Genomic DNA, 13,027 nt, shown 5'->3' on the forward strand with positions numbered 1-13,027 from the left:
GTCAGTAGGCCTAGTAAGTCCTTCTCTTTGCAAGTCCTAGGAATTCCATTGAAACACAAATTAGAGCATCCATTGCAGTTCTCCATGTCCTCCAGTTTTTTAATTACAGCCTGTGAATTAAGTTTTCTCTGAGATTCCAAGGCTTGATCCTCAGTCATTCACCCTGTTCTAGCTCGGTTATACGTTTTGTGTTGGATGAAATATTTTCAAGAGCTGATTCGATAGATAGCTGTAGAGCGTCAAACTTTTTATTGAAATAAGGTGGAAGAATGCTAGACACCTCTGCCGCCGTAGTTCCCTGTGCCTGTAGGTGGTTTATGTGTGGGGGTCAGCTGTGTAAGCAACCCTGGAGAAGTTGGTGGGGGTAGATGATGGGTCATTTGTGAAGGTCCAGTTTTGCTCTTATTGTTCTGTTTGTGCGTGTTGAAGGAAAGTGATTTACCCACGAAATTATTCATTTTAGAGGTGGTCACAAGCTCCAGTTGTCTGCAAAATGTGGTCAAAAAAGCATCAGAAAAGGGAATATTAGAACTTTAGAGGGTATGCGGTCCATTTTTGAAATTTTGGCTAGGATTTGGTTGCACAAGGTCGCTAACGAATATTTAGGTTCCCTGTGTGCGTTGCTTATGTTAAAAGGACAATCGTCAAGTAAATGAGACTGAATTTGAGCAACCAAGTCAATTGTGGGAAGTTAAGAAAGGCTCAGTAGAAATATTTCAGCCACTAGAAGGCACCCTTTAACTGTGTTCCCAGTCACAGAAAGGATGAGGTGAAAGGCTCCAAGCGCCGAGGATTTTTGCTTGCTGTGGATGGTAGGGGAAGTCCTGTCCTGGCAAGATGGCTGCCAGGTGAGCCACAGTCAGCCTATGTAGCAGCGATTACAGGCTATTTGTGGGCACCTTACTTTCCCAGCAAGCTGCTACTGCTGCACAGCAATCCCTACTGTCACACCCGGTGCTTGGGTATATAGGTAAATTGTGTAATGTGGGCTGAAAGAGTGGATCAACAGGGAACCATGTGTAAATGTGGCTGCCTCAATCGGCCCCGCTCCCAGAATTCTAATAAATGTATTTTTACTATTTTATGTTTTTGCTGTTTATTTTATTTTAGTGTGTAGAAGGGATTTAGCAGCTATACTAAAGGTTTTGTTTAGGCTCCAACCTCATCTATATTCTGGAACAGTTTTTGGCCTGTTCTAAAAATTGCTTACTCTGATTTCACCTAACGTAGTAGCAAGTTACATACAGCTTTATTTTCTAACTGAAGGAAATAAGGAAATCCATCTTCATCCAACCATTTCCTTCCTAGCAATACTGTCCCTGGAATCTCAACAATAATCATAGATATTCACAGATATCGAGTTGGAGTGCACAGGACCCCTGCTATGAAGAGCATGGATGCTACATATTCTCATCATGTACTGTGCCTTTTTCACAGACAAAAGTAGGAAATTCCATATAAGGCCAGGGAATAGGGGTCAATTGAATTCAATGTCACACAGAGCAGCCTATAGCCTAGGCTCTCCCGTTGTACCCTGGTATGTTGTAGGGCCCTGTGGCCCCTTACTAGCATGCTACAGGAAATGTCCGGTTGGAGTTTCCCATTCCATGTTCTGATTCATCATAAAGGGCATTCCTTTGTACACAGGTCTCCAGCTTATCTACCTACCCAAAGATGCACTGCACTTAGATGTTTCTGCTGCAGATGCTTTTCCAGATCCCCCGGTCCCTCAATAGCCTTGCTTGTCTATCCTGGAGCGGTGGAAGTTAGTCTCAGTGAAACATCACCAGCTGCACCCTTCCACTAAGTCAGTGCCCTGAGTGAGTTTTTGATCTCTGCTCCTTGCCAATTCTGTGATCCATTTGCATTGCCATTGGCGATACTGGATTCATCATGTGTGCCTGGCTTTCCTGCCCAAGGAGTTTCTTATCTTGTTCTCCCTCTCACCTTTCCAGGCAGTCTGTTCAGGGCCACTGCTGACAGATATATTTTTGGTCTTATATTGTTATATTTTCAGCTGCCTGCCTGTGGTGTTGCCTCCTGCTAGTTTTTTCCCCTTGGTTGGTTTACCCTTTAGGGAAGTTTGGACAATTGTTCAAAACATTGTTTCTGTGATCCTTGTGCCTTTTAACTTACCTGTCCTATTTTTACTTTTGCGTTGTCCCCCTATATTTATTTCCTTAATTTTTTTTTTTTTTTATTTAATTGTTCTGTTTCGGCATGGTATGGACTTGTTCTATGGGTGCCTACTGACTCCCCATTAGAATGTTGGTCCTAGCCCACTGGTGATTTTCAGTATATATTGGTCTGCCGCTCTGGTCCAATCACTTTCTGCTACTTGCAAAACCTTCTCCACCCGTTGACTGCTTGTCTCTCTTTTGGAAGACTGGTCTCTGTTTCAAAAGTGTCCACCATCTCCAATTTCTTAGTTGACTAAAAGCATGATTCAGCCTATTTTCCACTAAAATCCACTAAAATATCTCTAACCCTCCAATGGGTCCTCCATACCTAAAGGATTTAAAACTCTCATAGGTCATTAAGGTTAAATATCTCCCTTTCTCCCAGTGAAGTGTTATTTCTTTTACAGGCATTACTATTTCAGGGGTCAGCTTCGTCCTAAAACATATCCTGGTATCCAGATTTCAGCTCAAATCTCTGATCTATTTGTTTTAAATTACCAGCCCCTTTTTAGGGACATCATTGACCTATTGCTATGCCAATGGTAATTTCCATGTCACTCCTTTCAGGGTTGCATTGCTCTTCTTTAAAAGAATATATCGCTCCATTTTTTGGATCTTTATTAGGCCCTCCTTACAGGTGTTGCCAAACAGTTCTTCGCTTGGTTTTATCTGGCTGGTCTTCACTAATGTCCAGGCCTCTTCGCCTGCTCGAATACCTTGGTATGTTCAAATCTCTCTTGAGGCCTCCATCTCCTTTGCGTTGATTATATAAAACTGCTTCCCTGTTGGTATGTTTCTTGGACTGGCTATTTTTTTACTTTTCCTAATCATGATTACCCAGGCCTTTCATGGCCCCCCATACTATGTGGCTGTTTAGGAGCATGAGGTGGGGGATTAAGTTTTCTTCAGAAGACCTTCCAAAAATATATAGCTTGACACAAGACTATACTGCCATGATAGCATAGGAGAGGAATTTTAAGATATATTCTCAATAAAATAGATTCCCTTCTTTCATACAATGATCTTACTTTTCTTTCTATGTTCTCCTGGATCCACTGCCACAGCCTGGAAAGGTTTTTTTTTTTTTTTTTTGCATTTTTTATTATCTGCAGATAGAACAGCAATTCCCTGACTGGCAATATTCACCTCTGTTACATTCTTCACAGAATGATTAGAGTAATTCTCTTGTTTGTAGCATTTAGAAGAGCTGACTACTCAACTTCTTGATTATACCCCTGGCTACCTAGAAGCACGGAGTACGTGGTTACCTACTTTCAGGGCTTTTTTTTCTCTTTCAGGGCTTTTTTTCTCCCAACTGCCTCTTTCTTTTCTTTTCTTTTCTTTTCTTTCCTTATTTTTTTTTGTTCTTATCCTGGTGTGTATTTACCTTTATGTTTCTACATACCTCTCTGCCCCCGACACCTGGCTCCTTTGCATTTGTATTGATGTGATTATACCCAGTACTGTAGAGATTATTTTGTTGTTTATTGCTCAGTCCATGTACGTTCGATCATGAGGTATCTCTCATTGTAAACTTCTTTTCCCAAATATGTTCTGAAAAAAGAAACGTTTCATAAAATTAAAATGTTTTTACCTGACAAACTCAAAAGTTCAGTTGTGCTTTGTTTTATGTATAGTTGTATTCAAGTCCATCAAAAACAACAGATTGACATGCATGTTTTAAAGTTAAAAAGGTAATACAATGGTATAGAATTTTAAAGCTATAATAGTATTTAAAATCCCAACCTGATTACTAAAGAAAAGGTATGTAATGTAAATATATTAGTATTATATAGTACTTTATATATAAAGTATTTTTTTTTACAGTTTATTTTCATTGTGCTTTTTTATACAGCTTCCAGTGGCTGAACCTCCTGTCTCTCAGAATGCAGCTATGATTAGTACTTCACCAAAGATAATGAAAGAAAGGTAATTATGGAACAAAATGAGGTTTTGTTGGTAGGGGTGAAACTACAGATTAGGGCATTATTGAAAATGTAATCATCCCCTGGCAACCTCCCTTCCTCTGGCCAGCAATACTATCATTTATCCAAATATAAAGTATGCCAAGATCAAGGGCAAGTAGTAGGAGAGTGGAAATGCATTAGAAGGTTGGCAGCTTCGGGGGAAAAAAAGCATTTATCTACACCATATCCAGTTGCATTGCATTGAAAATATCTGCATGCACCTACACTAGCTACCCCTAGCTGCAAGCTCCAACCCAACACAAACCTATTATAGCATTATTGATTTTGTGCATTCTACTATTTTGCCAATGGTAATCCAAATTATATTGACTATATATTTTTAATATAAACACTAACAATATTTTTGGAGAATACCAATAAAATAATATACAGCTGACAATTGAAAATCCGGCCATCGATAACAGTTTTCCTTCAGTTTCCTGGCATGAATTTCGGATCACATTTTCAAAATAGATGGCGCTGTTCTGCAGAAACAGCCGTTAGGTCTTGCTTGCTACAATAAATACACGCTGAGACGTCCCTGCTGCCTGTTGCCTGGAACTGTGCCAGATGCCCGGGGGTGTTGTGAGAGGAAAGCTAGCTGGCCTGTGTGTGGAGGTAAGTATAAAAAAAAAATCTAGAAAAATCCGGCGCACCTCCGGTCCAGAGGTTGCCAAATTTTTGATTGTCAACTGTACAAATATTTCACCATTTATATTTTGATAAAAATTAAATTAAATTGTGCATTTTTGCTTGTAAAAAATGCCTATAGTATTACATATTAATAAAAGAAAAAAGTGTAAAATGTGACACATAAAAACAGTACCGAAGCATGGATTCTGCTGCTGTTCTCTCCTGTGATGCTAGTTGCCTGATGTTGATCCATTGAGTACTTTCTATGCCTCAGTATCTGCAGGTTTTAGTACTCAGAGCTTTGGAATAGATTACAGATGGATTCTGTAACAGCAGTGTATTTTGTCTTAAACCACTGCCTATTTTGTCTTAAACTTGTTCAGATAGTGTAGCTTTTAACTCTCTTAAGTTTGGAAATGGATTATCAGCTCCTTGAACTTTATTAAAGCGCAAGTAAACAAAAAAAAAAGCCATCTTCCTTCTTGTCTTCTGGGTTCTGCTTACGTCTCCCAATCTTGCACTGCGCGATTAGTTGATGTAGTCTGCTGGAATTGGGGGGAAAAAAGAGTGCCATGATGTATATGCATATTTAGCATTCCACTGGTCAGGGAGTACAATAGTTTGCAACTGATCTTCGGTTTGTGATGCCCTGAGTAGCTTACTTACAGCTCTGTTTCCCGATTGGTTATACATACAGGGCTCAATACCTGCCTTGGGATAACAGAGATAACACCTCCCCCCACCCCGCAACTTTGTTTCAACAGTGCATCACTTTTTTGTCTATCCAGAGTTCCACAACAGATTTGCAATATCTCGCAAGTTTTGCTATCTCTAACTATTTCTGTTAACGGCCTAGAAGAACTCTCCATATAGCCACATGTGTGCCTTGAATAGCTGACTGTGTCTTGGCAACTTGCTCAGCAGCAACATTTATCAGCTAAACTAAGATATCTTCTATAACAAGCTGCAGTGATCTGTATTGTTTACCTATTTTTGTTTGTCATTTCATAACATCTGATGCCCTGTCTTATACTGGGCTTGCCTCGCAGTGGATACAGATCATATTTTTATTACCTGTGTCTTCACCACCTTTATAGAGATTCTACTACATAGCTAAACTGTGATATATTACAAATACAGTTATCCTGCTGGGACCTGTTTTCCAGAGTTTTTACTGTCTGCAGTTTCCTGCCCTCTCTTGCCCCTGGTGGGGCAGTGCCTTTTTCTTTTACTTTTTTTTTTCAGAAGCCTTGTGTGCCTATTCTTTTTGTTCATTCACTGTAGATACGTTTGTGAAAAAGCACATTACTTCCTCCACATGCAAACATATTATTCCAAACATAAAATAAATATTTCTTTTATAAATCAGACACAGTTGACAGTTACCTTCCTAATTTTCTGGAGTTTCACAGAAATCTTGTCTTTTTTTTTTCCTTAATCCTTTGGACTCAAAAAAGCAAATAAAGCTAAAAAGCATCAGTGGCCATGTTACTAAACAAGTGTAGACCTCAAAGAGGACCAATGCAAAAAATCTAATAAGCTGTCTGGTATTTACCAGTGTACCACACAAGCGGTTTTCCCAGTTTCACTGAGCAAGTTAAAATAGATTTTCCGGACCGTGCACAGCTAGCAGAAGGAGCATGTAAATGCCGAAACACATTGACCTAGTTACCCATGGCACAAGTTTCCAGGTAAGGCAAAATCCTTTGTGCCCATTGAGATTAACAGAAAGGAAAATATTCCAAGCATGAGGCACAAGTGAAAAAAAAGATTAATTCAGCTATGACTCATTAATTCAGCTATGGCAGTGTTAGGGACAGCTGTCCAGATCTTCACAGCTGATCTGTGCGGACACCAGCATAGGTCAGTTGTGAAGACCACCAACTCTGATAGTATATGAGTTTTGACTACACATACCTTGCATTGTTTGATGTAAATATAATGCAAATATGATGGTACATATGGGTAAAATGTATGCTGATATAGGTTTTTAAAAAACATTTTTATAATTTTAACGAATGCAATTTGTGTGACCGCTGCTGGAAATAATGTAATATTTTTTTTTCATTTCTTCAAACATAATGATTTTTCTGTTTCAGATTCCAGGTTCCTGCATCAGATCCTGGATTTTCAGAAACAACACAAACTGTAGTAAAGTCACGAAGATCAAGTATTGCTTCATTAGGAAAGCCTTCAGTTCTTGCAGAAGATGACTTTGATGAACTGATCTGGGATATCTCCGATGGTAAACTAGAGGATGAAATTGATCTGGATCCCAGCAAAGATGAGGATGACCTTTTAATGGAACTGTCTGAAATGATAGACAGCTGATCATTCTGTTAATGGAAAACTGCATGGATTGTTTGAACAATACTAAATGCTTGGACTGGATTACCAAGCTTTCCTTTATTCTAATTTAGCAAGGTCTAAAATTAAACTAGCATCATTATTTTTGGATACTGGATATTTTGCTTGATTTGAGTGCAAAACGAAGATGAATAATATTCTGCCAGAACGCTGTATTACATTAATTTACTAGGAAATATGTGTAACTGATAAACTAATAGTTTATAAACTGTTTCATTACTTGTTCATATTTTTCCCGGGTTTATTAGTGTAGTTTTAATTTAACCACTTCTTAGTATTTTTTGAAAATAGACAACTGTTACATTTTGCAGAAGCTGATATTCATTTGTTACAATCATCCAAATTTCTACAGATTCAAAACCTTACCTAAATGTAATATTTATTTACATGTTTCTACTTGTGGTAATTACTAGCTTAAATGAGGTCAAATTTATTTAGTCATATTTATTCAACCCATGCAATTGAGTATTTTACAGCAAAGTCATCATACCAAACTACAAACCCATTTTTCAAGTCCTACTCAAAATAACTTTTTTTAAAGGTTGTATATATTTATTGGATTTTACAGTTTTGCAATATTCAATTTTTTTTAAATAGTAATTATAGCAAAAATGTTGAAATGTGTAAAAAAAAAAAAAAGAAATTACCTATACTTTTTTTTTGTTCAGATTGAACACCACACTGATTTGTCCTGTGAAACGTTTTTTTTTAACTTTCACTCACATAGATAGTTAGCTTCTTCAGCATAACAAACCATTTGGCACTCTTTTACATGCAAAATTTGCAAAGGCTAATATTTCATTACCATTCAGTAAAGTGATATATTTCTATAAATTTTTATGGTTAGTATCAAGTATTAAATTTTGTAGTTGGCCTTTTTGTTTTCTGGGTTTAGATATAGAAACTATGTGATCTCAGTGCATATGGATTGATCGTTCGATCTGTACAATTGCATCAATTAACATAAAAAACAAACAAAACACTGGCAACTTTTCACCGTGTTGTAAACCCCTTCTGCAATGCCCTTTTTACCAAAATGTACGCACAACGAAGATGACAGACGTGGCGTTTAATTTGGCTCAGCGCCTTCCACATGCAGTTTTATGGCTGTGCATGCAGCGAAGATGGCGGACGGCGTTTAATCTGGCTCAGCGGCTTCCACAGGAAGTTTTATGTTTATCCTGTGATCTTCGCTGTGTTTATTGGGGGGCTACCTGTGGATCTCCTTCCTCACTTTCCTGGCTCTTTTGTGCCATTGCCAAGCCTCAATCTAATGTGAGACAGAAGACTACTCTTAAAACATTTGATTGGCGGGGCCCTGGCTAAAATGGTGCCAGCTCATTCCCGCTCTCCTCACACTCCACTAAATTCTGAATCAAATTTAGAGGTGGACACTGTTTCCCCTCTTTTCACCCAGGATCCTAATGCCTTACTTGTGACTCAATTTGATGCTATGCTCCTTTTTACCAAGGCTTGCAAGGTTCTTGCCAAGACCTCTAGACAGATTACTGAACGCCTCTCCAATGAGATCCGTGATATTGGACTGCGCACCTCAGCACTTGAGGATTGCTTTGGGTTACTTTCTGACTCGATGAGCCCGCTCTTCAAGGACCTGGATGAAAATTGGTCTCTAGTCAATCAGTTGAATGACCTTGAGAACCGCTCTAGATGTCTGAACCTCCACATTAGGGGTATTCCAGAACATGTTATCAATGTACAGGCCACAGCTCTGGCCCTCTTCCAGGAACTTGCTCCTGAAGTACCAGTTGACAGGTTGGAAATAGAGGGAGAGTGCAGTGTTCTTAAATGCAATTTGTTGTTACATGCTCTGCACTCTTTCCTTGGAGAGAATGTTTTCTTTTACATACACATTTCTGGTAAATTTCTTTGAGTTTTTTCTTTTTGCTCTTCATTAAAATGTATTTATCATTTATGTTATCAAACCTTTTTTTATAACATATATTACCCCCCCCCCCCCCCCACCTTTTGCTGCATACTTTGAGTATGATTCCGCATTGTCAAATGTTTTTTGATTATCCCTCATAGTTTTTTTTAGCAGCCTCTCCCCCTCCCTTACCTGCCCTTCTCCGTGTTTCATGGTGCCCACTATGTGCCTAAATTCCACAGGATTAAATTATTTATTTTGTTTGATGCTTAAAGCAGACCTTTACTCACACTCCCAATTTATGGATGGCTTATAGATGATGTAAAGCTACATTATACTGCTCTGTCTGGATTTTATATTTGTTTAAAGCTTCTAAACACCCTAAAGTTAAGTGATCCCTCCCCCTGGGCTCTTCGTCGCCGTGGCAAGGCTGCAAAGGCTCATAGGAGATTGACATCAGTCAAAGAGGTAAAAAAAAAAGCTGACCAAAGCAGTGGGAGTGGTTTAGAACGACTCAGCAAGTTTTATGCTTTTTTTTTTCTTCTTCCATGTCAGATTGGGGGGTATCATCATCATCTCTAATCACTGTCTGATTGTTTAGAGTCCTGCTCAGGCTCTTGAGCAGTGAAGGAGGGCTGTGGGCAGGGACGGTCAGGACTGGGATGGCATGGCAATTTGCCACACACCCTGTGCTTGCATACATGTAATGTTTTATATTTCATGCATGCAAGCTGACACAGCCAGTTCCACTAAGGGGGGCTGACATTCCAGTGCAAGAAGGTGAGAACAGATATCTTTTATTATGTCTCATGTTAGAGTCTAGGCCTGATTTAACTGCTGCCTGAGGAAAAATAGTCGTATTTACCCCCTCGCTGACTAATATAGGACATGATTTTGTTGCTGTCCTGTCTAGATCAGGGTTGAAGAACCATGGATTCTCCCAGATTGTGTTTTTTTCCCTGTCACTTTTTTTCTCCTCCTACTCTATATTGGGTTAGTGCATCTGCTTACCTTGTTTCTACTTCTGTTTTTTTTTTACATTCATTCTATAACCCTTACCATATTCATGGTGCATAAACTTATTTTTCTGAACACTTTTTGTTTTTTTTTCAGCTCATGCAGATATTATTTGTCTCCAGGAGCCCCACTTCTCCCATTCTTTTGCTCCTAGCTATTTTGGGGCCCTATTCTCCCAGGTTTATCAGGCTAATGGTCCCAGCAAGCGTAACGGTGTCCTCATTGGTTTTTGAAGTTCCTTTAACTTTGTCATTTTACAATTAAGGACCCTGAGGCTCCTTACATTATACTCACTGGTTTGTTGCACAACACTGAAATAATTATTCCATCCTATTACACCCTCAGTTCGGAGGAGGTCAATTTCCTTTCCTGCTTTTTTCATCTAATTTTCCAATGAAAAACTGGGCTTGTTCTCATTTGTAGCAGATCTAACCTCACTCACCCCACCCCCCTTCGTTTTTGACTACGTCTTGATTCTTCTGTACTTCAACTATACTCCCTTTCAGATGCCTGGAAGGAATCAAACCCTACTTCTCGAGAATATACATTTTTTTTTTCTCACCCACACCAGGTTTCTATGAGGATTGACTACCGTATTTTTCGGACCATAAGACGCACGGGACCATAAGACGCACCAGTTTTTAGAGAAGGGAAATGAAGAAAAAATATTCTGAAACAAATAGTGTCCTAAAATATTTTATGTGCATTAAAAACTTCTATCTCTCCTCTTTACTTGCCTCTGGTGTCTCTCGATCCTATACTTTAAATTTCTTAGCACTCTTTGTTCCCTTTACCTGCAACTGCATCCATTCTTACCTTCAGGATTACATTTCCTCCAAAGCAACTCCTTAAATCTCCCCACGACCTTTTATACATGGTAAGTTTATTCAAATTGCTTCCCAACTTAAATGGGAACCTGTTCGATTGGAGAGTGAGTTTTATCAAGTTTCTGTGACTTTAACCCTCACCCCTCCCCAGCTACTAGGGCAGCTCGAGATAAAGCAAGGACAGAGTTTAATCTCCTTTTAACCTCCCAAGCTGCAGCTCAATTGTCCAGAATATATTTTACTTGTATAGGGATAAACCGGACTCCCATGTTGGCAAGAAAACAGCAGGACTTGTATTCGTCCACCCGTCCAATTGCTTAATCTATCTGGTTCCCTTTACTAGTTACTCTTTCAAGATAGTCAATATCTTTCATACTCACTTATCCTGTCCTTACAAATTCTTCTTCCTTCTGGCTTACTGACTTTTCACGTCTTTTTTCCGATCTTAACCTCCCTATCTTGTCCTTTGCTCAGCAGGACAGTTTTGAAAAACCTATCTCCTTTTTGAATGTTCAATCTGCTATTCGATCTCTCTGATTATAAAAAATTTGGTGACCTCCTCTCCCCGATTCCGGTTGACTCCTTTAACTCCCTAGACCAGAATCCCAACAAGCTTCCATTTGCATGATTCCAAAGCCACATGTAGACTCCTCCCTTTGGTCAAACTTGCATGTCAGTTAGGCTTGAAAGTTACAAGTCCATCAAGTTCAACCACTAGGGAAAAAAACAAATTCCAGAAAAAAAACCTATATACATTGTTCATAAAGAGGAAGGCAAAATCAACCCTGGTACAATTTGCTCCAGCAGGGTTAAATAATTTCCTTCCCGATCCCATGATCCATCCCTGGATCAACAGTCTCTTGTATTTACTTTAAATCTATAATACCCAATTGAATTGTGTGCTTCTAGAAAAGCATCAAACTTTTTCCTAAAGCAATCTATAATACTTGCTGAAACTACTTCCTGAGGGAGCCTGTTCCTAAATTTTTACAGACCTAATAGTGAAGAAACCCCTCCTGTTTCGCAGATTTAATTTCTCCTAAATTTCTTCAGACGCAAAAAGTGCCCTCTTGTCATAAAGGGAATGATAGGAGGGAGAGTTCTCGTTATGGACCATTTTATTTATTTAGGGTGATCATGTAACCCTCTTAAACTTCTCAAGGGAGAATAGACTCAGTTCAGCTAATCTCTCATATCTGAGCTCCACTAATCCTTTTATAGGTTTAGTTGACCTTCCCTGCACTCTCTCCAATTCCACAATATCCTTTTTTCAACTGGTGCCCAAAACTGGACTGCATATTCCAGATGGGATCTGACCAATGCTTTGTACAAACTTCCATCCTATTTCTCTCATTAACATAGATATTAGGATCCTTGCTAAAAGTCTTGCTTATCAGCTTAATCTAATTGTTGGAAGTTTGATTCACTGGGATCAGGTTGGTTTTATTCTATGGGACAGGCTTCTGATGATACCAGAAGGGTTATCCTTCTCACTGAGTTGGCTCACCATCATAACCATTCTGCAATGCTGTTCTTAGATACACGGAAGGCCTTTAATTCCATTTTTTTACCCTACATGTTTGGTATCTTTCAATTAAGGGTCTTTGGCCCTCTGTTCTTTGGTTATAGTATTTTTACCATTGCATCACTGCCTCAGTCAGATATGCTCACTGTAATTTACTGCCTTACCTAGTACCCCCGAGCATTCTACAAGGTTGCCCTACTTCCTCTCTTTTTTTTTCGTCTTTATTAGAAGTCACTCTGATATATCAGGCCTTGTCCTGAATTACACCCATCATAAATTATGCCTGTGTTCACAGATGAATTGTTGTTTTCCTCACTAATCCCCTCATTTTCTTGCCTAATCCTGTTTCCATTTTTCGCTCCTTTGGTCACATTTCTGGTCTTTATCCTAACACCTCTAAGACCAAAGCCCTTCCACTGCTGCTGGTAAATTCTCTGAGAAAACAATTTGATTTCCAATGGGCCCTGAGTGCTCACCATCGAGTGCCTCGGACCACGCTTTACTTTCGTCGCTCTAAGGGTTGTCTTTACTACAATATATATTCCCTATTTAATGTACAGCGCTGTGTAATATGTTGGCGCTATAAAAATCCTGTTTAATAATAATAATAATAATAATAATATAGC

General features: G+C 39.0%; 1 protein-coding gene across 2 annotated transcripts in view; it reads left to right on the forward strand.

Moving 5' to 3' along the window:
- The window catches only part of ZC3H11A (zinc finger CCCH-type containing 11A), a 62,744-nt gene extending 52,205 nt beyond the window's left edge, over positions 1-10,539 (forward strand). For both annotated transcript variants that reach the window (XM_072424448.1, XM_072424458.1), the window contains exons 16-17: positions 4,036-4,109; positions 6,880-10,539. In XM_072424448.1, coding sequence (XP_072280549.1) covers positions 4,036-4,109; positions 6,880-7,111 — 306 coding nt within the window. In that variant the 3' untranslated portion in view covers positions 7,112-10,539. The remainder of the gene's footprint in view (positions 1-4,035; positions 4,110-6,879) is intronic.
- Positions 10,540-13,027: the final 2,488 nt, after the last annotated feature.

Source organism: Pyxicephalus adspersus, chromosome 1, assembly GCF_032062135.1.
Source record: "Pyxicephalus adspersus chromosome 1, UCB_Pads_2.0, whole genome shotgun sequence".
Classification (NCBI taxonomy): Eukaryota; Metazoa; Chordata; class Amphibia; order Anura; family Pyxicephalidae; genus Pyxicephalus; species Pyxicephalus adspersus.